A 25,626-nucleotide genomic window follows, 5' to 3' on the forward strand; every position below is an offset into this window, starting at 1 on the left:
TGAGCCGAACTTGATATCGAAAATACGAAAGGCCCAACGAAGCGATGCTCAGATCCAAAAGTCGAAAGAACTTGTATCTGCTGGACATCAGTCTGGATTTCAAATTTCTTCTGATGGTTCTTTATGACTTAATAGTCGGTTGGTAGTTCCTGATGATTCTGAATTGAAATCTGCCCTTCTTCGAGAAGCACATTGTAGCAAATACAATATTCACCCTGGAGGCCGAAAGATGTATTTGACATTGAGACCTCAATTCTGGTGGAAACGTATGAAGAAGGATATTGCTGAGCTTATTTCTAAATGTCTTGTCTGCCAGCAAGTGAAAGCCGAGAGAATGAAACCGGGAGGATTGCTCCATAGTCTTGAAATCCCGAAATGGAATTGGGAACATATTGATATAGATTTTGTGACTCATTTACCTCGTTCGCCCAAGGGCTGTGATGCTATTTGGGTCATTATTGATCGGCTTTCAAAATCTGCGTATTTCATTCCGTATGAACGGACTTATCCTTATAAGAGAATGGCCCGTTTATACATTGAGAATGTTGTGAGGCTGCATGGTGTGCCAGTCTCCATTGTATCTGATCGTGATCCCAGATTTGCTTCTAAATTCTGGGGTAGTTTTCAAGAAGCGATGGGTACGCGTTTGGCTATGAGTACTGCTTATCATCCTCAAACTGATGGCCAAACTGAGCGTACGATTCAAATGTTAGAGGATATGTTGCGTGCGATTGTGATGGACTTCAGAATGGGATGGCAAGATTCCTTACCATTGGTTAAATTTTCTTATAATAATAGCTTTCAGACGAGTATCGGTATGGCACCGTTTGAAGCTCTATATGGGAGACGATGTAGATCACCGTTATTCTGGGATGAAATTGGTGAGAGACAATTGACTGGACCTGAAATGATACAAGAAATGAACGATAAGGTTCAGTTGATTCGGCAGCGGATGAAAGCTGCTCAGGATCGTCAAACGAGTTATGCGAACAAACGAAGACGACCCTTGGAGTTTCAGAAAGGTGACAGAGTGTTTTTGAAAATATCTCCCTTTAGAGGCACTGTTCGATTTGGCATGCGAGGGAAGTTATCTCCTCGTTATGTTGGGCCATACGAGATTCTTGATCGAGTTGGTGATCTTGCGTATCGATTGGCATTGCCACCAGCTCTATCTGTTATTCATGATGTGTTTCATGTTTCTATGTTGAGGAAATATGAACCAGATCCATCGCATGTGCTGGCACCTGATGAGGTTGAACTGGATCATTCTCTTTCCTATAATGAACAACATGTTCGTATTATGGATCGAAAGGAGAAGATATTGCGAAATAAATCGATTCCGTTGGTTCGAGTACAATGGACACGACATGGTGTGGAAGAGTCGACGTGGGAATTGGAGAGCAAGATGCGAGATTCATATCCGCATTTGTTTGATTCTATTCCACCTGTTCCATTGTATTCAATGTATGATGATCCAATTACTGATTTTAGTTTTGATATGTACTATAACTGGTGACATATTATATATGTTTGCCAATGTTATGTATATAGAGATGTTTGAGATTTCGAGGACGAAATCTTTTAAGTGGGGGAGAAATGTAAGGACCGTGTATCGTATTATCGTAAATCTTATTTGATTATCGATAATTTATGAAATTGTCATGTGATTATGTATTTGATGTATATCATGACAATGGAATTGAGAAAATGAATATTGAATATGAATTGACGTTGTAAGAGCTTGAGTGGAGAAGCCGGACGCCAATATAATACCAAAACCAACCTTTGGTACAGAATATGTTTTCTACCGCCCGAGCGCCAGTGTGGAATAAGGGGTGTTCTCGGACAGAACATGCCGCGCCCGAGCGGTAATTTGTGACCGCCCGAGCGCGGTGCAATTGTATTCGGGGGTAGAATGTCTCGCGCTCGGGCGCGAGAATTCTACCGCCCGAGCGCGAGAGCAGTGGGAAGATAAGAACAATTTTTCCTGTTTGTTTTCTTCATTTCATTTCAGAGGCTTCGAGAGAATACGAGGGAATTCGAATTTCTTTCGTCCGAATAGACTTCGAAACGCTGTCTAAACGCGAAACAAATTATATATTTGTGATATTCGCGTTGAGGGCTTCTGACTGAGGTAATTTTCTTCTGGTTCCAGCAGCTCTAAATATTTAAGTGCTGGAATAGCATGTATTTGAAGTTTAATTTCATATATGTAGTAGAATAACCGACAAGAAACTCATAATCGAAGTCGGAATTGAATTATGATATGATTATGATTTGATATGAATTTTTTAAGTTTCAAATGATATTTGAAACTCATATTAATGATTTTGGATTATGTTATTGATTGGAATGTGTATGTTATTGATGTAGATAAAGTATTTTACCGATATCTTCAGGCTAGATCAACTGGAAACGAAGAATTGAGGTATGTTGCGACCGGGTAACATACGACATGTATCTGTATTATATGATATATGTTGGATTGATTTGACTGATTGGATTGAGAATATGTGTCTATATGCCTTAATTGTTGAGTTTATGTGGCATACATGACATTGAGATTTGATTATCGATGTATAAAATAAATGTTTTGTTAACACACATCGTTTGATGCATACATCGATACATGACATGCACGTTGCGCTATAATCCTTGGATACCCTGATATGATTTGATTGAATTCTGGGGTTTGTGAACACAATGCTATGTTTGGTATTATATGACCCTTAAAGACATAGACATTGTGGCCTCGATGATTGGATATGAGATTTGGGATTTGATGGCGCTTTGTCGACGCTATCATACGAGTATCCCTTATTGAGGCCGGTGTGGCAGCTCGAGCATTGATTTGATAGCGATTCGTTTGATTCTGACATGTGCTCAGTGGATGGGCATTTGACCTGATACCTCCACGACATACATGCATTGCATATCATATATCATTGTTTAGTTATCTGTGGTATATATGATTGGTTGTTCCATACGGAGCTTTGCTCACCCTCAAGGGGGGGCTGTTGTTGTCTTTGTGTGTGGACAATGGCAGGTACTCCAGGTTATCAGGAGACCGGAGAGGGTACTTCTGGAGGGAGTCACAGTTTAAGTTGAGGTTTATGTTTTGTTCCCAGTATATATGTATATGTATTTATATACCGGGGCATGTCCCGAGGATATGAGTTGTTTGTATATGATTGGTTTTGAGTTCATGTGTGCATGTTTATGATATGAGATGAAATACTATTTTAGTATTTAAAATTATAGAAGAAATATTTCGGGCTTATTGTAAAGGAAATTTTAAACTCGTTTTCCGCTGTAATTAGTTAACCCTAATCAAAGTGCATTGTAATAACGATTAGGAGCTAAGGGCCCCACATATGGGGTCCCTCAAATACAATTTCTAGAAATGGTTGTCGATATTGTATTAGCTTTGTCGATGCCTACACTCGTTATACTTGGATTTATTTTTTAAAGCTCAAGTCGGAAGTCAACAACGTGTTTCAAACATTCTCCACATACATTGAAGTTCAATTCAATCACAAAATTAAAGCACTTCAAACTGATGGGGGAGTTGAATTTCGATCCTTAACCACGTTTCTTCACACTCATGGGACTCAATATAGGCTTTCTTGTCCTCGTTCATACAAAAAATGGGGTTGTTGAACGCAAACATCGTCACATTGTCGAAACTGGTCTCCCTCTATTAGCTCATGCCTCTATGCCACTTTCTTTTTGGGAAGATGCTTTCTTTACAACTGTGTTTTTAATTAGTAGACTTCCAACTTCTGCACTTTCTGGAGATATTACTCTTACAAAGTTGTTCAACAAATTTTCCTGACTATTCTATGCTTCGAGTTTTTGGATGCTTGTGTTTTCCGTGTTTAAGTCCCTATAACAGCCACAAACTAGAATTTCGGTCAAAATCATACACATTTATTGGTTATAGTGACAAATATAAAAGATACAAATTCATTACTAGTGATGTTCGTCTTTTTATCTCAAGAAAAGTTCGGTTTAATGAAATCTTATTTCCTTTTGCAAATAGTTTTGTGGAAGGTTCTAAAGTTCCTCAATCACATTTTTCCTCAACAGTTCCACTTTTTCTTCCTTCCGATTTACCACCCAATGTTAGTTTTCCATCCACCTCTTTGTCTTCTAACTCAATTAACTATGTGTCTTTCGTCATTCCATCTGGTTCTTCTTCTCCTAATTCCAATTCCACTTCTGGAACATACTCCAGCAATTCGAGTGCTCCTACTGTGCAAGGAAACTCTTCTCTAGCCCCTGTAAATGAACATCATATGATTACTAGATCTAAAGCTGCAATGTTTAAGCCAAAAGTTATTACTGCTCAATTATCTATCTTTCATTAGGCACAGACAGTATGGGAGGCTAAGAACAGTCAAGACTGGGTTAAGGCAATGGATTCAGAATATGCAACATTGATGAATAATCATACATGGTCATTGGTTCCTTTACCTTCTGATATACATGTTATCGGTTGCAAATGGGTTTATAAGCTCAAAATGAATCCTAATGGGACTGTTGCGTGTCACAAAGCGAGACTTGTTGCCAAAGGTTACTCACAAACACTAGCTTTAGACTATACTGAGACCTTTAGTCAAGTTGTCAAACCAACAACAATTCGCATAGTATTAACTATTGCTATCTCGAGGGGTTGGCTTGTTAAGCAACTTGATGTTAACAATGCATTCTTGAATGGATCTGTCGCTGAAACTGTGTAAATGAAGCAACCTCATGGGTATGAAGTTCAATCTGACCCTTGTTTGTAAATTACACCAAGCAATTTATGGGCTCAAGCAAGCACCTAGAGCGCGGTTTGATAAGCTCCGAATTACTCTTCATCTCCTAGGATTCATCAATTCAAGAGCTGATTCGTCTTTATTTATTAAACTTGACTCCCAGTTTATTATTTACATTCTTGTTTATATTGATGATATTGTCATCACAAGCAATGATCAAGATCGAGTGAACGAAATCATTTGGCAGCTCAACAAGCAATTATCTCTGAAGGATCTTGGTATTTTATCACATTTTTTGGGTATTGAAGTTGTCAAAACTTCTAACCACTCTTTGCTGCTCAAACAGACCAAGTATGTTCAAGACTTGCTAGTAAAAACCAAAATGAATCTTGCCAATGTTTTACCAACACCGATGTCTACTGGAGCTAAGCTTTCTTCTAAAGATGGTGAGGCCTTTGAGGATGTTACACTCTATAGAAGCACTGTAGGCGCCCAAAAATACCTTACAATCACCAGACCCGATATTGAATATAGTGTAAATCGAGTCTGTCAATTTATGCAAACTCCGCTCTTAACTCATTGGAAAGCCGTGAAACGCATACTTCGATACCTCGCTGGCACATTAGATTATGGCATTAGTTTAAATGCGTCCTCACACCTTTCTCTTCGTGGTTATTGTGATTCCGATTGGGGAAATGAAATTGATGATCAGAGATCAACTTCTGGCTGCTGTTGGTTCTTGTGAAATTCTCCTATATCGTGGAGTTCGAAGAAGCAAACTGTTGTTTAAAGATCTAGTACAAAGGATTAATATCGGAGCTTAGCTAATGCCACTTCAGAATTGTTATGGATTCAGTCTCTTCTGACAAAACTTCGGGTTCAATGCTATGGCATTCCCATTATATGGTGTGACAATATTAGCACTATTGCATTAAGTGCTAATCCTATTCTTCATTCTAAAACAAAGCATCTTGAGTTAGATATTCATTTTGTTCGGGAAAAGGTTGCATCAAGGTCGCTTAATGTTCAATATGTTCCATCGTCTAATCAAACAACAGATGTTTTGACCAAAACTTTGACAGCAATCACGTTTACTCGCCTACGTTCCAAGCTGAGTGTTGTTCCCAGAACTCCGCCCAGCTTGAGGGGGCAAGATAAGGATCAAGCCCAATTAGCACTGTAACGTCTACTAGTTTAAAAAGTGCGGAAATATATTTTTTTTTATAAAGCTCACATTTTCCAAATATCATTTAAAATAATCGTATTTATTTGACTATAAAAATAGCGCAGTTTAAAATAACCAAACTCATCCATAATCATACAAAAACATAAACTAATAAAAATCCTAAAATAATCAACGTATGAAAATATTCATCTCATCTCAAATCTCATAAATCAAAATGCGGAAAACATGTGGTCCTCGGGTCATGTCACCGCACTAGGTCTGCCTACTCAGAGTTCGGCACCTCCAGTCTCCTCAGCATTTAGCTCACCTGCATCACACATACCTAGTGAGTCTAAAGACTCAACACGCCTGTACCAGGAATAACAAGTACATATACATAGCACACAACAGTGAAAAATATCATACTCAACATATCTTTCATGAACTTTAAAAAGTTAATGCAAATGTGTCATATGCAATCATGACGTGTCAAAACAGTTCATCGTTAACCATCGTTCATCATTCATCATTCATCGTTCATCATTCATCTTTCATCATTTATCATTCATCATTCATCCTTCATCATTTATCATTTATCATTCGTGAATTCAGTTCATTAGAGGTGACTATCGTACATTATCATTTATGATGGATCCATCATACATAGAACCGTGGTACCCGGCGGCTGTCGGATATCAGTGACAGGATTGTTAGAGTAGGTGCCCGTCGAGCCAAGTGTTGGCCGAGTGTTCACAATGAAACTCTATGTATAAACAATCTTTATTTTAATAATATTTGAATTTATTGTTTTGGCACATCTTTATCTGTATACCTATGCTAGTTGCATAGATAAAGCCCTTGAATATATAAATAGTAGAAAGAATATGAGATGCTCATATGATGAGTATCATGAAACTCATATTTGGAATACTGTATATTCTAAACAGTTCCTAGTCGATTCAGCCGCCGCTAAGAAGGATATAGGTCGCTCAAGTTTGAGACTAGTATCTGCGATGTGAGTACCATGTTTTATTGGTATGGGACATTGTGATGTCCGAGCATGCAGATAGGTGCTCCTGGTAGAGTGCACTGAACAACCCTCCATAAAGGACTTTCCAAGTGGTTCTCAATTATCGAGTGGAAACGTCCTAGTTTATGGTTGTACATCATTAGTCCTTATGACCCGGGACAACATTGAGACTCTATGTGCTAGTATTACACTTTGACTTGTTTACCGACTCTCATGGGGTCATCAGGTGGCAAGGTTGGGTGTTTTGTCGAAACATATAGGAGTCGATGCATTGTAGTCGGGGATTCACCGCTTACCTTCGGGTATGGATATCCTATGTGTATGTAGTATGAAATCTCTGATCAGAGTATGATGGTAATTATGAAAGGGGTTTCATAGATTACACCATCGATGCAACTACGACATGACACATAGTATCGATTTATTGACAACTCTCGATATACCAATGATTGTCGAATCGGTCGGGATATATGAGTTGAAGGGACCGTACTGTACGCTAACCATAATTAAATGGTTCTTGCAGGCACTATCATTTGATACCTAGGGAATCATGTAAGCGATGCTCCTAGGCGTTTAACATGATTGGTTGGGTACTATCAGACTTGAGTTCTGACGTTCTTATTATCAAGGAGTTGATAAGTAAGAATGGAGCAATTGGGGTATGCTCGTATAAGGACATGTTTAGTCCGAATCACATGGAGATGTGAACCCATGGCTAGTTGTATCATTGAACCATTGAGGGTCACACAAGTGCTAACTTTTTAGATCCCGTTGAGAAGTAAAAATAGTTCAATGTGTTGAACGGCTTATAAAGGAGTTTATAAGCGTAAGAAAAAAATAGAAGTATGACTTCTATGAGGAGAATGTAACTTTTAATTTGAGAAAGTATTCCAAAATTAAAAGTTGGCCAAACAAATAATGTATTTGAAAATTGTGATTTTCATAAACATTATTATGGACTAAATTAAATTAATTCAAGTGTTGAATTAATTAAACACTATTGGGCCTAGTAGAGTCCAAATAATTAAATTAATTCAAGTGTTGAATTAATCAAATAACATTGTGCCTTGTAGAGCCCAATTAGAAATAATTATTAAAGTAGTGAGCTTGAGTAAAATCAAGTAAAGTTTTAAATGGACTCAAAATGTGTTTGAGACATTTAAATAAAAGTCCATGGGCCTTATAATTGTTACAAGCCCAAATAGAATGTGCATGGGGAGGTGAAGAGTTGGGGGGACAACTTTTTTCATGTCCAAGGACATGGCATGCTTTTGAAAAAAAAAACAACAACTTTTTCACACACAAAAAAAAAAGGTCTCCCCTTCCCTCCCACACATGATGGCCGAAATTTTGAAGGTTTTTCTCCCCAATTTTTGTTCTTCAATTGTTGAAAAAAATACACACTTCTCAAAGAAAAATGCTCTAATTTTTCTAGTGCAAAATTAGAGTGGATCTACCTTGTTAGTGGTGGACCTAATTTGAAGAAAGGAGTCCAAAAGAAAGGTGAAGCTTGAAGATTGTCTTGCCATCAAGAGCTACGATGTTTACACCTTAGTTGGAGCCATAACATCGATCTTTGAGATTGATAGGTAAAGATTTCTAAACTTCCTATGTATGACATTTCGTGTTTTGTATTTGCTACACTACATCTTGTGAGGTGCTCGGTTTTGTTTTCTTGTTGAAAAATATTTTTTTCAAAACTTCCGTTGCGCAACCGGGCACCGTAACTGATCCCCTTTCAAGGATCACCCATCCACTGTGCCTAGGCCTCATCATCAGCATTTACATATACGTCTTAAACATTTACATATACTTCGATAGGCACAACTAATTCTCGTCATTCAAAACATTATCATTTTCATCACTTATAAAATTCATGTATAAATGCAATTTCCTTTAAATTCAAGCATGCAACGTATATTTTTATAAAATCTTAAAAATCGTGAAGCATGATGCGTGAACATTTAAAATATCATGAATTTGTGCTCAGGACGCTGTCAGGACCAAAATCTCACCCCGGGTGCAAAATGACCATTTTGCCCCTGGAAATCCAAAAATTACCGTTTCACCCCTAAAATTAAAATTTCACGTTTTTTGACATTTTCTTAATTCCATTGACTCTAACACATCCCAAATAATTATTTAAGCCTAAAGAACTTTCCCATATTTTTATTTGGCTTAAATCTAGGACTTTTAAATTAATCTATAAATATAACCTATTAATGCATTTTAATTTCGAATTAAACCAAACCTTAGCATAAAATTCCCAATTTAAAAACTTAGACTTCTAATAATTATTTGAGCTTAAATATAATTTTCTATAATTTTATTAAACTTAAATCTAAAATTAATTCTTTAATTTACGTTTCGTGCGGCGACTAAATCCCGGATAAATCCAAAACTCTTTATTTTGATTCGAAACTTAACAGACTCCTTAAAACATCCCAAAACTTATTTATAATCATTCTTAGACGTAAAATCGAGCTCATTTCATAACTTAACCAAATTATTTTAAAACTTGGACCGAGGTCCCGGTTTTAACCCGAATCGACTCGAAACTCAACCGAAATTTTTCCAAATTTTTCCCATATTTTAGAAACACTTAAAAGATCCTAAAATACTAGAATTGTACCTAAAACATTAAGGCTGAAAGTTCCAGAAAAATAACCAAATCTCGGCTCTTCCCTATTTTGCACCTCATTACCCTTACTTTCTCCCAAACTCACGCCCCTAGCCTAACCGACGGCACCAGCTATGGCTTGGCCTCCCTTAGACCGTCCTAGGACCTCTTTGGAACCCATGAACACACGGCTGCTCACCCATGCAAGCCGCAGCCCCACCCCGAAGGACAAACTTCTGAAACACACAAGTCGAGCTTCCTCTCTTCGCTAGGCTCAAGCGATCTTGCCGTCTACTCTGGCACGGTTCAAGCCAGTCCTTACCCCGACTCAGACCCATCAGGGTCTAGTCCAGGGCTGGAGAATGCTCTCGCACGGCCAGAACCACGAAAACAAACCCGATGGAGCACTCCCTCTCGCACAACACACCAACAATGATCGGCCCTCGCAACCCACTGATCTCGTCTAAGATCCTAACTCCAGAAACTAAGCCCCAACGAACACAACCTATACAACCTCCTAACATCTCAATACAGCCGCCCCTTGCACAAATACAGAAAAACGTGAGTACAAAGCCTAGAATGCAAAAATATATGTAAAAAGCCGAAACCTTTCAAGCTCATACTTTGATCGAAAGTGTTCTTACATGACTACACATACATCAGTAATAAGAACGTGAATGATGCAGAAATAAAAGTACATAGCGTGCCTGTTGATCTTTTATGCGAGAAGACGGAAGAAAGGGGAAATGGAGAAGAGCCGGATGAATCTCTCATGAAAAACAAGCAACAACCGATACTTAAAGCTATGGAAGGCTCTGAAAAATAATGAAACAAAGAGGAATGATGATGAAAGGGATAGGTGTCGGTTCATGGTGGTTTAAATGGTGTAGGGTAGTCATTAATATAATATTTAAATGATTAATTAGTAAATAATGAGTCTTAATTGTTTAATTAGAAGTAAAAAAAATTTAAGCCCGAAAAACTTAAAAATAGGCTCATTTAATCAAAACACACTCCTGAAAAATATTTCGTGTTAGAAAGTTTTTGAAAATATTTACTGAACCCTCAAAAAGTCCCTCGAATCGATAAAATTTATGTACCGTAAAAACATAAAATCATGCGGGTAAAATACCCAAAAAATCCCATTTTAAAAAATACACTTAAAAACATCTTATATTAATTAATAGAAATAAATCATGTAATTAAAATAATTTTCTTGAAAATTCTCCGGTCCGGTCTCCATTCCTCGTTCAAGTGTGAAATACATCTAGAAGTCCTAATGCATGAACTTTTAAAATTTCGTGAAATAAATTCTATCATGCATGAATTATGCATAAAAATATTTAAACACAAATTAACGAAATAAAAAATGCATTTAAAACTTTTAAAAAATTTAATAAAATACCAAAGAAATTTAATAATTTGCATGCATGTGGTTTACGTGACCCTTCAAATTCTCGGGACGTTACAAGCACAAAGCCCAACTTTTGACAAATCTATTTCAGCTAGCCCATAAAGTTTGCAAGATGATCTAGTCCAAGTATAAGAAGAATCGAGAGAACCTAGTAGATAGATTTTATTCCTTGTGGAAGAATATTAGTTAGTTATTCTTGTTCTTGTTGGAACAATTTAGCAGATTGTTCAACTGGTCAGTTACCTATTAACTGTTAATAGGAATGTATAAATAAGGGAGAGCTTTGTTTGTAATTTGATCATCATAAATATTATTGTTCATTTTTCATAATACAATCCATTTCTATTTTTATCCTTGTCATTATTTTCTAACTAGAACCAATTCAAAGGGGCGAGCTTTCTGCAAGGATTGGATCTTTGTATTGATAATGGCATTCCTAATGTTTGGGTGTTCTCTGATTCTCTGGAGGTAATCCAAGCAATGACAGTTTCGGCAAATGACATCCTGGGGATCAAGCACTCGAGACGTCAAGCGATGGAAGCTGCTCACCGTATATCAATATTTTCTTATCTATGTTGTCATCGTGTTATTTAATTTTTACATTTTTGTATGAGAAATCATTTTCCAAATGTCAACGCTCCTTATATATGATTTTAATTTTTTTTAGTAAATTTTATTACATTTATTTTAGTTATTTTGGGTAATAAGTTTATTTATTTGAGAATGTAGCTTTGAAAAAACAAACATTGCACCAATTTACAATGCCTCCTACTAATGATAATATGTATAATATTTTTAAGAAATGACAAATTTAAGTCATGTTATACAACATTCAATAATCATCTTATTCACAGTATGCATATTAAATATTTTCTTCATAATATATATTACATTATATTATTTATTGGAGCATATTGTTCTCCAAGAAACAGAGCATAGATATTTCGAAGATATCATATTTGCCCATTTTCATTCTCCTCCAAGCAACAATGGAGAGAGCAACGCTGCTACGCGCAATTTCCTCCTCCTCTTCTTCCTCTGTGCTTGTATCAGCTCGATTCTTCTCCCACTCCACTCACCGCCTCTCTCGCCTCTCGAAAAGGCATCGTTTGATCCCCAACACTGGCCGTAGCTCACTGTTCCGCCGCCATATCGGACTCGTCTCCGCCGCCTCTCGTCCTTCTCTTCATTTGAAGAAACACTTCTCTAATTTCTCCGTTCAATCAGTTGCAACCTCAAATCCTCAGTCAGCTCCAGGTTGTAAGTTGGTGTGTTTTTTGTTTGAAACTTTTAGTTGAATTCGGTTGTTGTTTTGACTCTTTTTGTTCGTGTGTGAGTCTTCAGAGGCTTTGGGAGCTGATGATTCCGTGGCGGAGAAGCTTGGTTTTGAGAAAGTGTTGGAGGAATTTATCGAGGAGTGTAAATCAAGAGCTGTGTTGTATAAGCACAAGAAGACTGGGGCTGAGATTATGTCTGTATCCAACGAGGATGAAAATAAAGTTTTTGGCATTGTCTTCCGGACTCCTCCGTAAGTGTTTCCACCTATCACCGATATTTTATTCTTGGTTCTTTTGATAACTTGTTTTGATTAGAATGACTCTGTTAATATTTTATATTGAACTGGACTTTTCGTACTTGGAGAATGTGAGATTCTTAGCAAAGGTTTTTTTTTAATCACGTGCTGAATTGAATCGGAAGCATTCTGGAAAGTTACTTTTTGGGAAGTAGTTCAAGTGAAAAGATTCCAACTTTATCTAAGGGATTAGTTGTTGCATGGTGAATCGTATTTTATCTGCTTATACGTGAAATCACTCTAACGGCAATTGTGAACATTCGAACCTTACCTTCTTGCTGTGGAATCTGATGGTACCTGCCAAATGGGTATTGGTATTGGATGTCTTTTTTTTTTTTTAAGTTACAGCAGTTGTAACAGCGATAAAGTTAGTTTACCTTGTTTGTGTTATAGTTATCACCTGTCCAGATTTCTTTTCTAAGGTTTTTTGAATGAGTTTCTAATGAGGTTACTGCTGTACATGCCTATTTGTTATTCCAGAAAAGATTCGACAGGAATCCCTCACATTTTGGAACACAGTGTGTTGTGTGGTTCAAGAAAGTATCCGTTGAAAGAACCCTTTGTCGAGTTGTTGAAAGGGAGCTTGCACACATTTTTGAATGCTTTTACATACCCAGATAGGACCTGCTATCCCGTCGCTTCAACAAACACAAAGGTCTTTTAATTATGTTCTATCGAAATTTTGGAAAGTAATCTAAAAATCTGTGCTTAAAGTAACATGCGGATGCTGGTTTAACACAGGACTTCTATAACTTGGTCGACGTATACTTAGATGCGGTCTTTTTCCCTAAGTGTGTGAATGACATAAAGACATTTCAGCAGGAAGGTTGGCATTATGAACTGAATGATCCCTCGGAGGACATAACTTATAAAGGTTGGTGGTTCCAACAAATCATATTATCATCTTTGATCAAGTGCCAGTATCCAATGTGCCTTGATCTGTGTCTAGATGATTCATCTGTATATATAGGCCTGCTATCTTTCCATTACTGATAATTGTTTTATTCCAGGCGTTGTTTTCAATGAGATGAAAGGTGTCTATTCTCAGCCGGACAGCATACTGGGCCGTGCTTCCCAACAGGCAAGCTTAATTTCGTATGGGATTGATTTCTATTGATTCTGTGTACCGTGAGATCATAGCTTGTGTTTTCAAATATTTAAAAAGTAGTTGATATACAAATCAATCCCATACGAAATTTAAAAGTACCATGAGATCATAGCTTGTGTTTTCAAATATTTAAAAATAGTTGATATACTTCGGTTTGCCTTTACGTATTTTTTAAAGTGTACACCAAACAAGTGGTGATGATGTTAATTGCTATAGTGCATCTTTGCAGGCACTTTTTCCTGATAATGCATATGGCGTCGACAGTGGTGGCGATCCACAAGTCATTCCCAAACTCACTTTTGAGGAATTCAAGGTTGGTCGGTCGAGTGGCTTGTGCGCTCGTTATTCTTCTGTACTACTTTTAGCCGTATGGCTTGTTCAAGTGATGCTTCTTTGGCTGTGTTTCCTTGTCATTCTTATTGACTGAATTAATTTGTTTGTTGAAAACTCTATAAAATGGAACATAGACGCGTCAACAGCATCAAACATACCTAAGTTATTTTTCCACCACACAATTGTTTATGGATTTTAAGTTGTGACCAGATTTAAAATGCTCATAAAAATATGAACAAGTATTGTAAGAACTTTTCTATCGCAAGAGATACCTGCACCGAGCTCAAATTCTATTTCTGAGTTAGAAATTCCTCAGAAGGTGTCTTGAAAAAGAAAAAAGGTTGGATATTGAAAGTTGATTTGGAAAAAGCCTACGACAATATCGATTGGCGTTTTTTAGAATTTGTGCTTCAAAAGAAGGGATTTGGCGAGAGATGGAGGAGATGGATAAAAGGGTGCATCTCAAGTGTTTCATTCTCAGTATTAATCAATGGAAAACCGAGGGGGAAGTTTAAAGGGGAGAGAGGGCTCCGACAAGGAGATCCTTTATCCCTCTTCCTCTTCAATCTAGTGATAGATGGACTGGGGAGATTGGTGGATAAGGCGAAGGCGGCGAATTTGGTGCGAGGACTTGCGGTTGGAAGAGATAACACAGAGATTTCACATATTCAATTCGCGGATGACACATTGTTTCTTACACAATCAAAGGTACACATGATGGAGGTGGTCGAACTTTTAAAACTCTTCTGCAGAAAATCGGGAATGAAGATCAATTTTGATAAAAGTGTTGTTATAGGATTGCATTACTCGGATGATGAATTGGACAGTTTGGCTTCGGAAATTGGGTGTAAGGAAGAGCATTGGCCGATTACGTACTTGGGAGCACCTTTGGGAAGTAATCCAAATAAACTGGAATTTTGGGCACCTGTGGTGTCTAAAATGTCGAGAAAGTTGGCAAGTTGGAAGAAGGCATTTCTATCGAGAGGGGGTCGATTGACTTTGATAAAAGCGGTTCTAAGCGCAATGCCAACCTACTACATGTCTCTTTTCAAGGTACCGGTTCGCGTGGCTAAGCTTATGGAAAAAATGATAGAGGGACTTTCTATGGGAGGGAGGAGATGGGGAGTCGCATTGTCATGTGGTTAGTTGGGAACAAGTGTGCAAGCCGAAAGATAAGGGAGGTCTTGGATTGGGCAACATTCGTTTAAGAAACAGGGCTTTGCTGGGAAAATTGTGGTGGAGGTGCGCGGTAGAAAAAGACTCTTTATGGAAAAAGGTTTTGGGAAGCATATACGGGAATGAGGAAAATGGGTGGGACATAAGGTTGGCTAGGACATCGACTTTGAGAAGCCCTTGGAAGTTCATTTCTAGTTCTCACACGACTTGTCATCATTTGATTAGCACGGTGCTTAAGGGGGGTAACATTTTAAGATTCTGGGAGGATAAGTGGGTAGGTGAGTTGCCATTTCTAGAGTGTTTTCCGCGTCTGTACCGCCTTTCCTCGTGTACAAACAAACCAATTACTCAGTTTTACTCGACTAATAGTAGTCAGGGTCAGTCTAGTTTACAGTGGGACATTAAGTTTAGAAGAGGGTTAAATAGTTTCGAGTTGGAAGAGTGCAGTCGGCTTCTGGGGGTCTTAGATTCCGTTACCTTGTCTGTGGGTGCTATGGATACTCGTGTTTGGCTGGGGGATCCTTCTAGAGTCTTTTCTGTGTCATCATTATACTCTACATTCTTTCATGTACACAGTTTCCCAAATTTCCCACAGCATACTAACATTTGGCAAATACCAATACCACAAAAAGTAAAAGTGTTTTCTTGGATTGTGGCTTTGGGGAAATTGCAGACTAGCGATGAAATACAGAGAAGAAGGCCCGGAATATTTTTATGTCCCCAATGGTGCTGCCTATGTAAGAACAGTATGGAGACTCAGGACCACTTACTACTTCACTGTGATTTCACGAGGGCAATATGGATTAAGGTCATGCAGCATTTGGGCTTCCAATGGGGTTTCCCAAGCAGATCGAAGGACATGTTGATGATGGATCAGTCATTCTTCAAGGGGAAGGCTCTTATGGACTTCTGGTACGTGGTTATTCAGTGCGTTTTCTGGTCAGTTTGGTTGGAACGAAATAACAGAATTTTCATCGACAAAGAGGATTCAGAGGAAGAATTATGGGAGAAGATCAGGTTCAGAGTCGCGACTTGGACGATCAACATAAAGCAGTTTCAACATATGCGAATATCGGACCTAGTCAGGGATTGGAGATTTATTTGTTCCTAGAGTTGTGGCTGTCTTAATTACGGTTACGTTTTGTGGATCACTCATCCACTTATTTTGTAAACTTTAAATCTATTATAATAAATCTTAAGTTTCTTATCAAAAAAAAAAAAAAGATATGCAAAGAATTTCAACACCCTGTAGCATTGTTGTAATATGACTTATGGGTTTATTCAAGCAAGGCATCAGTACAATTGTACCCATGTGAAGCCAAATGCATACAAGGTTACTAAGTAGTTCTGTATTTAAATGTGCTATCGTTTTTTTTTGTCCTACATTAACTTTATGTAATAGTTCGCTTGATATGTATTGTAGGTTAACATGCACGGGTTTTATTCTTTTTTACTGAATTTTTTATGATGTATTCTTCATTACTAAATCATACCCAATTGTTTATAGGATTAGATGTCTTTTCCACTAATTTTGACAAACTGGTGCTGTTAATACTAGTTCACATTTTTTTGTTATTTAAGAATAACTATTTCACCCCTTCCTATGCATTATGGATAATTTTCTAGTGAGTGAAGTTACTTTCTTTCTTTTAATATTTACATTACCATAGCTATATCCCATATTCAATTACTAAAGTTTTACTCGTTATCCTGTCATCAAGGTGAAGGTTCTTATTTGTTTATCTGCAGGAGTTCCACCGTAAATATTACCATCCCAGCAATGCTAGGATATGGTTTTATGGAGACGATGATCCCACTGAACGCCTACGCATTTCAAGTGGTGTGCAGTTTTTTTTTTTCTTTCTATATTGATATGGTCTTTTATACTATTTGAAATTTCCAAGAGAACATATCAGCAACTTGTAAAAGAGTAGGAGAACTTGCCTTTGCTCTAAGATCTTTCTCATATCTGGCTCGGTTTCATTGATAGTCTTTATGCATGTGCTGTTATGTTTTTGTGTGTCTATGTGTGCTTTTCTTTCATAGGTTGTATATTCTGATAAATTAGAATGTTTTATATCCTTTGGGCCTTTATGGAAATCCTGGTTCAAAGTCTTTGCTTTCAAAATCTTGGGGGTAAAGGCCATTCAATCAATTAATTGGTTATTTAATAGATGTATTTTCTAAGCTATTTGGGGAGTTATCTAAATTGTGCCATGTTTTAAACTTTTAAATGATTTGCTGCCTAACTTATAACTTTTTCATGCTTTCTGCTCTTCTTTCATGTTTCACATACAGAATACCTAGATATGTTTGAAGCAAATTCAGCTCCAGAGGAGTCAAAAATTGATTCTCAGAAACTATTCTCAGAACCCATTAGGGTTGTTGAGAAATATCCTGCTACTGAAGCTGTTGACTCAAAAAAGAAGCATATGGTGTGCCTTAATTGGCTACTCTCTGAGACGCCTTTAGACTTGGAAACTGAATTGGCCGTCGGTTTTCTCGATCATTTAATGATGGGAACTCCTGCTTCTCCTTTGAGAAAAATTTTACTGGAGAGTGGTCTAGGAGAAGCTATTGTTGGTGGTGGGGTTCAAGATGAGCTTCTTCAACCTCAGTTTAGTATAGGATTAAAAGGTGTATCAGAAGACGACATTCAAAAAGTAGAGGAATTAATCATGAGTACACTAAAAAAACTCGCCGATGAAGGCTTTGATTCTGATGCGGTGGAGGCATCAATGAATACAATTGAGTTTTCTCTCAGAGAAAACAATACCGGATCATTTCCGCGTGGCTTAGCACTGATGCTTCGTTCCGTTGTAAGGAAAGCTATCTTATTATTGAAATTTCCCCTTCTTTTTCTTTGTATCCATCAAGTCAAAGTATTCTTTTCGGAACTTCTTATGTGATAGGGGAAATGGATTTATGACATGGATCCATTCGAGCCATTGAAATATCAAGAACCTTTGAAGGCATTGAAAGCTAGAATAGCCAACGAGGGCTCCAAAGCAGTCTTTGCTCCCTTAATAGAAAAATTCATTTTAAATAACCGGCATCTTGCAACTATTGAAATGCAGGTACTTTCTCACCTCCTGATGTTTGTTGGATACAATGCAATATGGCTATTTTGTATGTTAATTCATGTAATAAACAGCCTGATCCAGATAAGGCTTCCCGCGATGAAGCACTTGAGAAAAAAAATCTGGAAAATGTGAAAGCTAGTATGACACCAGAGGATCTTGCTGAATTGGCACGTGCAACACATGAACTTAAGTTGAAACAGGAAACTCCTGATCCACCAGAAGCTCTGAAATGTGTACCTTGCCTTTCTTTACAAGACATTCCTAAAAAGCCTATGCACATTCCTACTGAGGTGATGAGATTATGACAATACTAATTTTTTTATTCAGCTAAAGTTCGTATTTTTAAATTCTGAGATACAGTAATTTCTTGTTATTGTAGGTTGGTGATATTAATGGGATAAAGGTGTTGAAGCATGACCTCTTCACAAATGATGTTCTATATGCTGAAGTTGTTTTCAATATGAGCTCTTTGAAGCAAGAGCTTCTTCCTTTGGTACCACTATTCTGGTGAGATAGCAATTACTTATGGAATTGTTCAACAATCAAATGTATTATAGTATATATTTCTGAAATCTGTATCATCATCGATCCCAGATTCATTTCCCTGTTGTACAAGCGTTATAATAACCATCCATGGATACCCTCAAAACTGGCAAATAAAATTTATTGGCATAGAACAGTACTTCCATTCACCTCTGTTCCTCCTACTCTCATTAGACACTCATATGCACGTTGGCATACCACTATACCAGTAGGCATGCACACATCCGGACCATGAGCTAAACTGTTTACTAAGCTTGCAGTATCCATTGTCTAAATATCTCCAAAATCACCTAGAGCTATCATTCCAGGTTCACATGTACAATCTGATCATTAAGGGCCAGTCCAAATGCATTTGGCAATTGTTAGGAATAATATATTGTTTTCTTGCCTTTAAGATTTTTTTCAGTTCTATTATTTGTAAAATCGTTGATGGTCCTGGAGCCTCGTTCCATGTTATATAAAGCTGACACTTCTATGGTAAGAATCCTCATTGCCAAGACTCTAAGCCCAGTATCCTTTTGTTTCCTCCTATCTAATGCTACATGCGCTTTTCTTTGTGGCTTGACTCGAGTCTTCAGTGCATCTTAAAGTACTTAAGTCTTGAGGATAGAGAATCTTGTGTGGCATTACTATATGAATGGTTAATTGTTTTCCATTTTTGTTAGTTTTGCACGTTCTGATCTTGGAAGTATATTCTTCTATTCCATATATTATTGCTAGATTTCAACTCTGCGTGCTTGTCAACTGTTATTTCTGTAACCATCGTTTTGAGGATGTGGACGATCTGTTTGGTTGGACTTTGGAGTATCACAAGCACTCGTTTTTTAAACTCATCCATAGTTTCATGATGACTTTCGCAGTATTTTTAGTTCAAAGGAATTGGGCTGCTGTTAGTTTCATGAAAACTATTTCACCATCAACTTTTAAAATATGATGTCGAAATATGTCAACAGTCAGTCGCTGCTGGAGATGGGCACAAAAGACATGGATTTCGTACAACTGAATCAATTAATTGGAAGGAAAACTGGTGGCATTTCTGTGTATCCCTTCACATCATCTGTGCGGGGTAAGAAGGATCCTTGCAGCCATATAATTGTTCGAGGCAAAGCTATGTCTGAACGTTCCGAAGATTTGTTTAACCTTGTAAGTTGGTGATTTCTTTGCAGCATGTTGTATGATATTCAGGTATTTGAAGTTTTGAGCATCCTCAAAGACTTCGTTTGTTCTATTGTTGAAGATTTTGTAACAATATATCTCAATAATCAATTTATCTCTGAATGTGTGTGCTTTTTTTGTCACTATTATTTGTTTATTTACTTGCTAAAATTTAGCCTGCATTGTTTATTTCTTATTGGTTTCTGTATGATGAGTTTTATTGGAGGGCAGCTCTAAGTTTATATATTGATTTTCTAAGCTATTCTTTTTTCTCTTATATAACATCTCTCCTTATCTACCCTTTCTTCGTTTATGACGTTCTCATGCAAAGAATTTCCTTTCATCTATAGCAGAAAAGAGCAAATTATTGAGGTTTCAGTTCCTTTCAATTATTGCACCTTTCTTTTAATCTGAGTCTCTGATTACACGTGTCCCTTTCAAAAACAAAATTACAAAAGATAGTATTTTGAGTGGTTAATTAGTAGTTTGTTTCTTTCTTCTGTTGAATGTTCATCTCCAAGCACAATTTCTGGATATCAAACCTGTCTTCCCTGTTATATATATATATTTTGCATCTCTTTTGTTTGGGTGTTGCAATTTTTTTGAAAATATTTTGGATTCTTGTATCTTCTGTTTTCTCTTTGCATTTATAACTTCAAAGTATTTTTTTATTTTTATTTTTTAATTTTTTAAGGTGTTCAGAAATTACTCTATTATCCTTTTTAGAGAGTGCATTTGGCTCTTGCCTTCTGAGTTTGGCTGTATCCAATTCTTCTACAAACGAAGCATGCAAACCCTTGTTTCTTGCCTGGAGCTTTCAACTCCTTTTTCTAGTAAAACCTGTTGAGACGCCTTGTTTCATTTAGATGCTTGAGAAAATTGATTATGAAGTACGATACTATTTCGTACTTCTGTCTCATCATATACTTTTCTCAATATTATGTACCTGCCATAGTTTACATTGTACTAATTGTCATTTCTAACGATGTTTAATTTCACAGTTAGCAAGGAAAATTGTATATTTGATCAAGCTGCCTAATATATATCATGTTTGAATTTATTTTCATGTATATGACTGTTGTTTCTTCATGCATATAATTTTATTGTTCTGTCTTCTACTCTTGGTTCTAAATTTTAACTATATACCCCTTTCATCATACTCAATTTCAAATTATATTGTTACTTGAGATGAAAACATGACCATCTGTTTTTTCTTGTTCCCATTTCTGGATAACCGCGGGAGAATGATCGGTTACTACATTCTAATTGTCAACTTTAGGTCAACTGTGTTCTTCAAGATGTTCAACTGACGGACCAAAAGCGCTTTAGGCAGTTTGTTTCTCAAAGCAAAGCAAGAATGGAGGTATTCTTTGAACTTGCCCAATTTGACTAATTGCTTTCTGTGGCCAAGTGTTTTCGATTACTTAATTTTGCAGAACCGTCTAAGAGGCAGTGGGCATGGCATTGCGGCTGCAAGAATGGATGCAAAGCTCAATGTTGCTGGTTGGATATCTGAACAAATGGGCGGCCTCAGGTCGGACCTGTAGCTCTTCTTACTTTTCTTAGTTTCTGAAATTTGGCAAGCATGTCCTACAATGAAATACATGAGATGCCATTATGACTGGCTTTGTGCAAATAAATTTGTGCTGGCTATCCTATTCTATCAACCTTTTTATGTCGCTTTTTAAAAATAGTGGGTTGTGCTCATGACGGTTTATTTTTCCTGTCAGTTTTGCATTTGAAGCCATAACATGAACCCCTGCACTTTTCACCATATTACCCATGGTTCATGTTCTGGAAGTTGAAGAAGCCCCTAATTACTGTTGCCTTGGCATCTTGCAGTTATTTGGAATTTTTACGATCTCTTGACAAAAAGAGTCGATGAAGACTGGCCAGAAATATCTGCTTCACTTGAGGAGATACGCAAAACCTTGATTTCTAAATACGATTGCCTAATAAATTTGACTGCTGATGGAAAAAACCTTAAGAACTCGGAGAAGCATATCAGCAATTTTCTTGATATGCTTCCAAACACGTCCCCAGTTGCTTCGATTCCTTTGAGCGCTAGACTCTCCCACGCAAATGAAGCAATTGTGGTGCCCACTCAGGTTAGTAGAATTTATATTTTGATTGATATGCTTTCTTTGCGTGCGTGCTGAGAATACTTAATTAGCAGCATAGATGTTTATGTCTGCAGGTCAATTATGTTGGAAAAGCGGCTAACCTTTTTGATACTGGCTATAAACTTAAAGGCAGTGCATATGTTATCTCTAAGTACTTAAATAACACGTGGTTGTGGGACCGTGTTCGAGTTAGTGGCGGAGCTTATGGAGGATTTTGTGATTTTGACACTCACTCAGGTGAAATTTTAAGTTCCTTTGTTCGTAAGTTTACACCATTGCTAAAATCCTGCTACCTAACTATTTAGTTTTCTGTTTAGGTGTGTTTTCATACTTGTCCTACAGAGACCCCAACTTGTTGAAGACTCTTGATGTTTATGATGGAACCAACAATTTTTTGAAAGAACTTGAAATGGATGATGATGCTCTCACTAAGGCAATTATAGGGACCATTGGAGATGTTGATGCCTATCAGCTACCTGATGCGAAGGGATACAGCAGGTAAGCGATTTGCAGTCTCTTGCCTTCGGATCCGTTACTATTTGTCTGTTAGAGGTGTTAAAGAGAGGACTTTACCAAACTTCAATAACACGAAGCCACAAACATTCATTCCCTTGTGAAAATTTGATACCAAACGACTTGGGGGCCTTCAACCAGATCATAATTTGAGGACGTATTTAGTTTTCTTTGCTTAATTGTGTCATCTATAATATTTTTATCCTTATCCTTTAGAATTCCAAAGGCCAATCAACCACTTAAATTTTCGAAAAATCAGCCCAAGCAATTGTGCTGCATTTGCATTCAAATTATAACTCGAAATCTTGGCAAATAGTTCCTTCCGCAATTTCACCCTTACCTTTGGACAAGCTTGTCCCTATTATTATTTTCCTTCCATGTTTCCTTAGTTGGTGTTTTGATTGTATTGTTATCGTGAATGGTATGAAATAAGTTTTTATTCAGTGTTCTTGTGCTTAGTATTTGATATGCTGTCTGGACCATGAATTTTGATCGAAAATTTCACTTTGCTCTTCAGTTTATTGAGATACTTATTAGGAGTCACCGAGGAGGAGAGGCGAATTAGACGAGAAGAAATTTTGTCAACCAGGTACTTATCTTCAACCATAAGCAAATGCAGTCATAATCACTGTTTTAATTTGACTTGTTGCACTCACAAACTAGCGGCTGTGAAACAGTTAAAGTTCTCTATATGTTGGTCATGATGTCCACGTATTCATTATTTTTTTTTCCTGATAAATCTTTCGAAATCAATGGATAATACAGGTTGAAGCGCAATGACGATAGTTGATGTATAACCTATAATACATGTAACTGTATAACCCTTAGCATATGATATTTTGTAGCAATACCTCAGCAACCTGTAAAATCCCTCCTTTGTGATTCATCAATCTATTGCTCTTACCCAGTACAAAACATCTTGTTTCTCTATTCTTTAATTTCCTCAATCTGCCTAGATGCAGACAAGCTTTTTCAACCTACTTCATTTTCTTTTCATTAGGTTGAATGACTTCAAGGAGTTTGCCGACTTCATAGAGGCAGTCAAGGACAAAGGTGTTGTGGTTGTTGTCGCATCTCCTGATGACATAGATGCTGCAAACAAGTTGCGCCCCAACTTCTTTGAAGTGAAGAAGGCACTATAAGGTTATGGATTCGAATGTTTAGATATCTATTCAATCCAATTTTTTCAATCCAACTTTACAATGGAGGACAAATCTCACATAACAAATAAAGGGACTCCGCATATTGTAACTGGTTTTTTTGGCTTTTGGGGAGGCATTAGTTATACAAATTAAGTTGTATTCTAGGTTAAATGATTTTAGTTATTGTAATGAATATTATACAGTTTTATCAGTTATCATTATCAGGATGGCTGGTTACACCAACTTGCTGGTGTTTTATATCTTTCAACGCTGGTTCTAGGTTACATGAGCTGAGGTACGTCCCATAGACTAAAACCACCATCTGATGATGCTAGCTAATAGGGATCCGTCCAATATTCAATTAGATCAGCTCAATCTATTATATGTGTAATCTGATCATCAATTATCAAAAGCCCGCAAGGCATGTGCATGGGTTCTAGGCTCTGCTATTTTGCCTCGACCTGAGCCAAGGTTCGTCTCTTTATCCTTAACCGTTGAACCTCAACCCTGATGCGTTTTAGACCCTTCTTAAATGAACTTTAAATGTATGGATAGTAAGTCCAAGATGTAATTCGTGATCGTTTCGTAGCAACGTTCGATAGCTTGTGAAGTAAAAATTTGGCTGTATGTGGTGATTTTTTTGTTTTCAAATGTTCAAATTCCATTATATCATGTCTTAGGACACATCAACTTACGTATATGACTCCAACCATATAATGGCCTCACATATTTTATCAGATCATGTGTAGTATAGGATACCCCGTACCAAATATATCACATATTCTTGTGATGGGTAGATGTAAAAACCGCGATAAGTAACATCCTGTAAGACATCCAAATTCGCGATTTTCAAACTTCTTTGTTACAGATACTTTAGTTTGGTTTACCTAGATTTGGCTTTCATTTTTGTGTAGATTTGATTTGAATTTCATTCAAAAACGTATGGGATAAATTCCAGATTTTATATTTTTGTGAGAATTTCAAAAATAAAGAGTATGGCATGGGCAAGATTTGGTTTTTACGTTATTTTAATTTCCACCAGACTTGCAGTTTCTGAGGTAGAATCTCATGCATTCTTATATTTTTGGACATATGAGCAGACTGCAAGGACCTGTCACAATGTGCGCTTAAATTTTGCGTGTGTGGCTCAAACTTTTATCTGCAAAGGGTACAGAGACAAGAGCCCTTATTTCTAGGGGGTTACCATATAGAGACAAATTTCCTGAACTTCTTCAGGACCCACCCCCTACCTTCAATGGAATCCAATGCCTGTACCCTGTTGCAGCTTGTACTTTCTCTACAAACATTTTTTTTTTGGAATATCTGAATAATATTTTTATCATTAATCATAATCAATCAATTTTTTTTTTAATTTATATTTAATATCAGAATCAAGATCACGAATTTTTTCAAATACATCTAAGTGGTTAGCTTTTTGAAACCAGGAATTGAATGAAGTGAAACAAGAATTAGGATTTAAGACTAATAAGGCTTCTAAAAAAAAAAAGGGAACTAGAACCTTAAATTAATTGTTAACTTGAAATTCTTGCCATGCACATAAATAATTTAATAACTTTATAAAGCACTTAATATATAAATTATCTAATTCGTTCATTTTCAATATAAATTTTTTTTTAAAAAAATCATTGCATTATCAATTATGTAGTATAATGGCTACATAATGAACTTTAACCAATTTGGTTTATTTCATAGGTTAGACCCGTTTATTTTTTCCCCAAAGTTTGAAGAGTAGGTATCTGTGAGACGGTCTCACGAATCTTTATTTGTGAGATAGGTCAACACTACCGATATTCACAATAAAAAGTAATACTCTTAGCATAAATAGTAATACTTTTTCATGAATGATCCAAATAAGATATATGTCTCA

General features: G+C 36.9%; 1 protein-coding gene across 1 annotated transcript; it reads left to right on the top strand.

The window, feature by feature from the left end:
• Positions 1-11,930: 11,930 nt before the first annotated feature.
• LOC142554176 (presequence protease 1, chloroplastic/mitochondrial-like) lies at positions 11,931-23,806 on the top strand. The gene is given in 20 exon segments (XM_075664845.1): positions 11,931-12,246; positions 12,334-12,517; positions 13,043-13,217; positions 13,304-13,436; positions 13,573-13,643; positions 13,900-13,983; positions 16,929-17,019; positions 17,478-17,998; positions 18,092-18,256; positions 18,334-18,552; positions 18,642-18,769; positions 19,759-19,948; positions 21,240-21,323; positions 21,397-21,494; positions 21,803-21,836; positions 21,838-22,068; positions 22,158-22,320; positions 22,401-22,581; positions 23,114-23,185; positions 23,597-23,806. Coding segments are annotated over 20 exon segments (3,234 nt in total). The 5' UTR covers positions 11,931-11,978; the 3' UTR covers positions 23,739-23,806.
• The last annotated feature ends 1,820 nt before the right edge of the window (positions 23,807-25,626 follow it).

The sequence above is a fragment of the Primulina tabacum genome, chromosome 8, assembly GCF_025594145.1.
Source record: "Primulina tabacum isolate GXHZ01 chromosome 8, ASM2559414v2, whole genome shotgun sequence".
Taxonomy (NCBI): domain Eukaryota; kingdom Viridiplantae; phylum Streptophyta; class Magnoliopsida; order Lamiales; family Gesneriaceae; genus Primulina; species Primulina tabacum.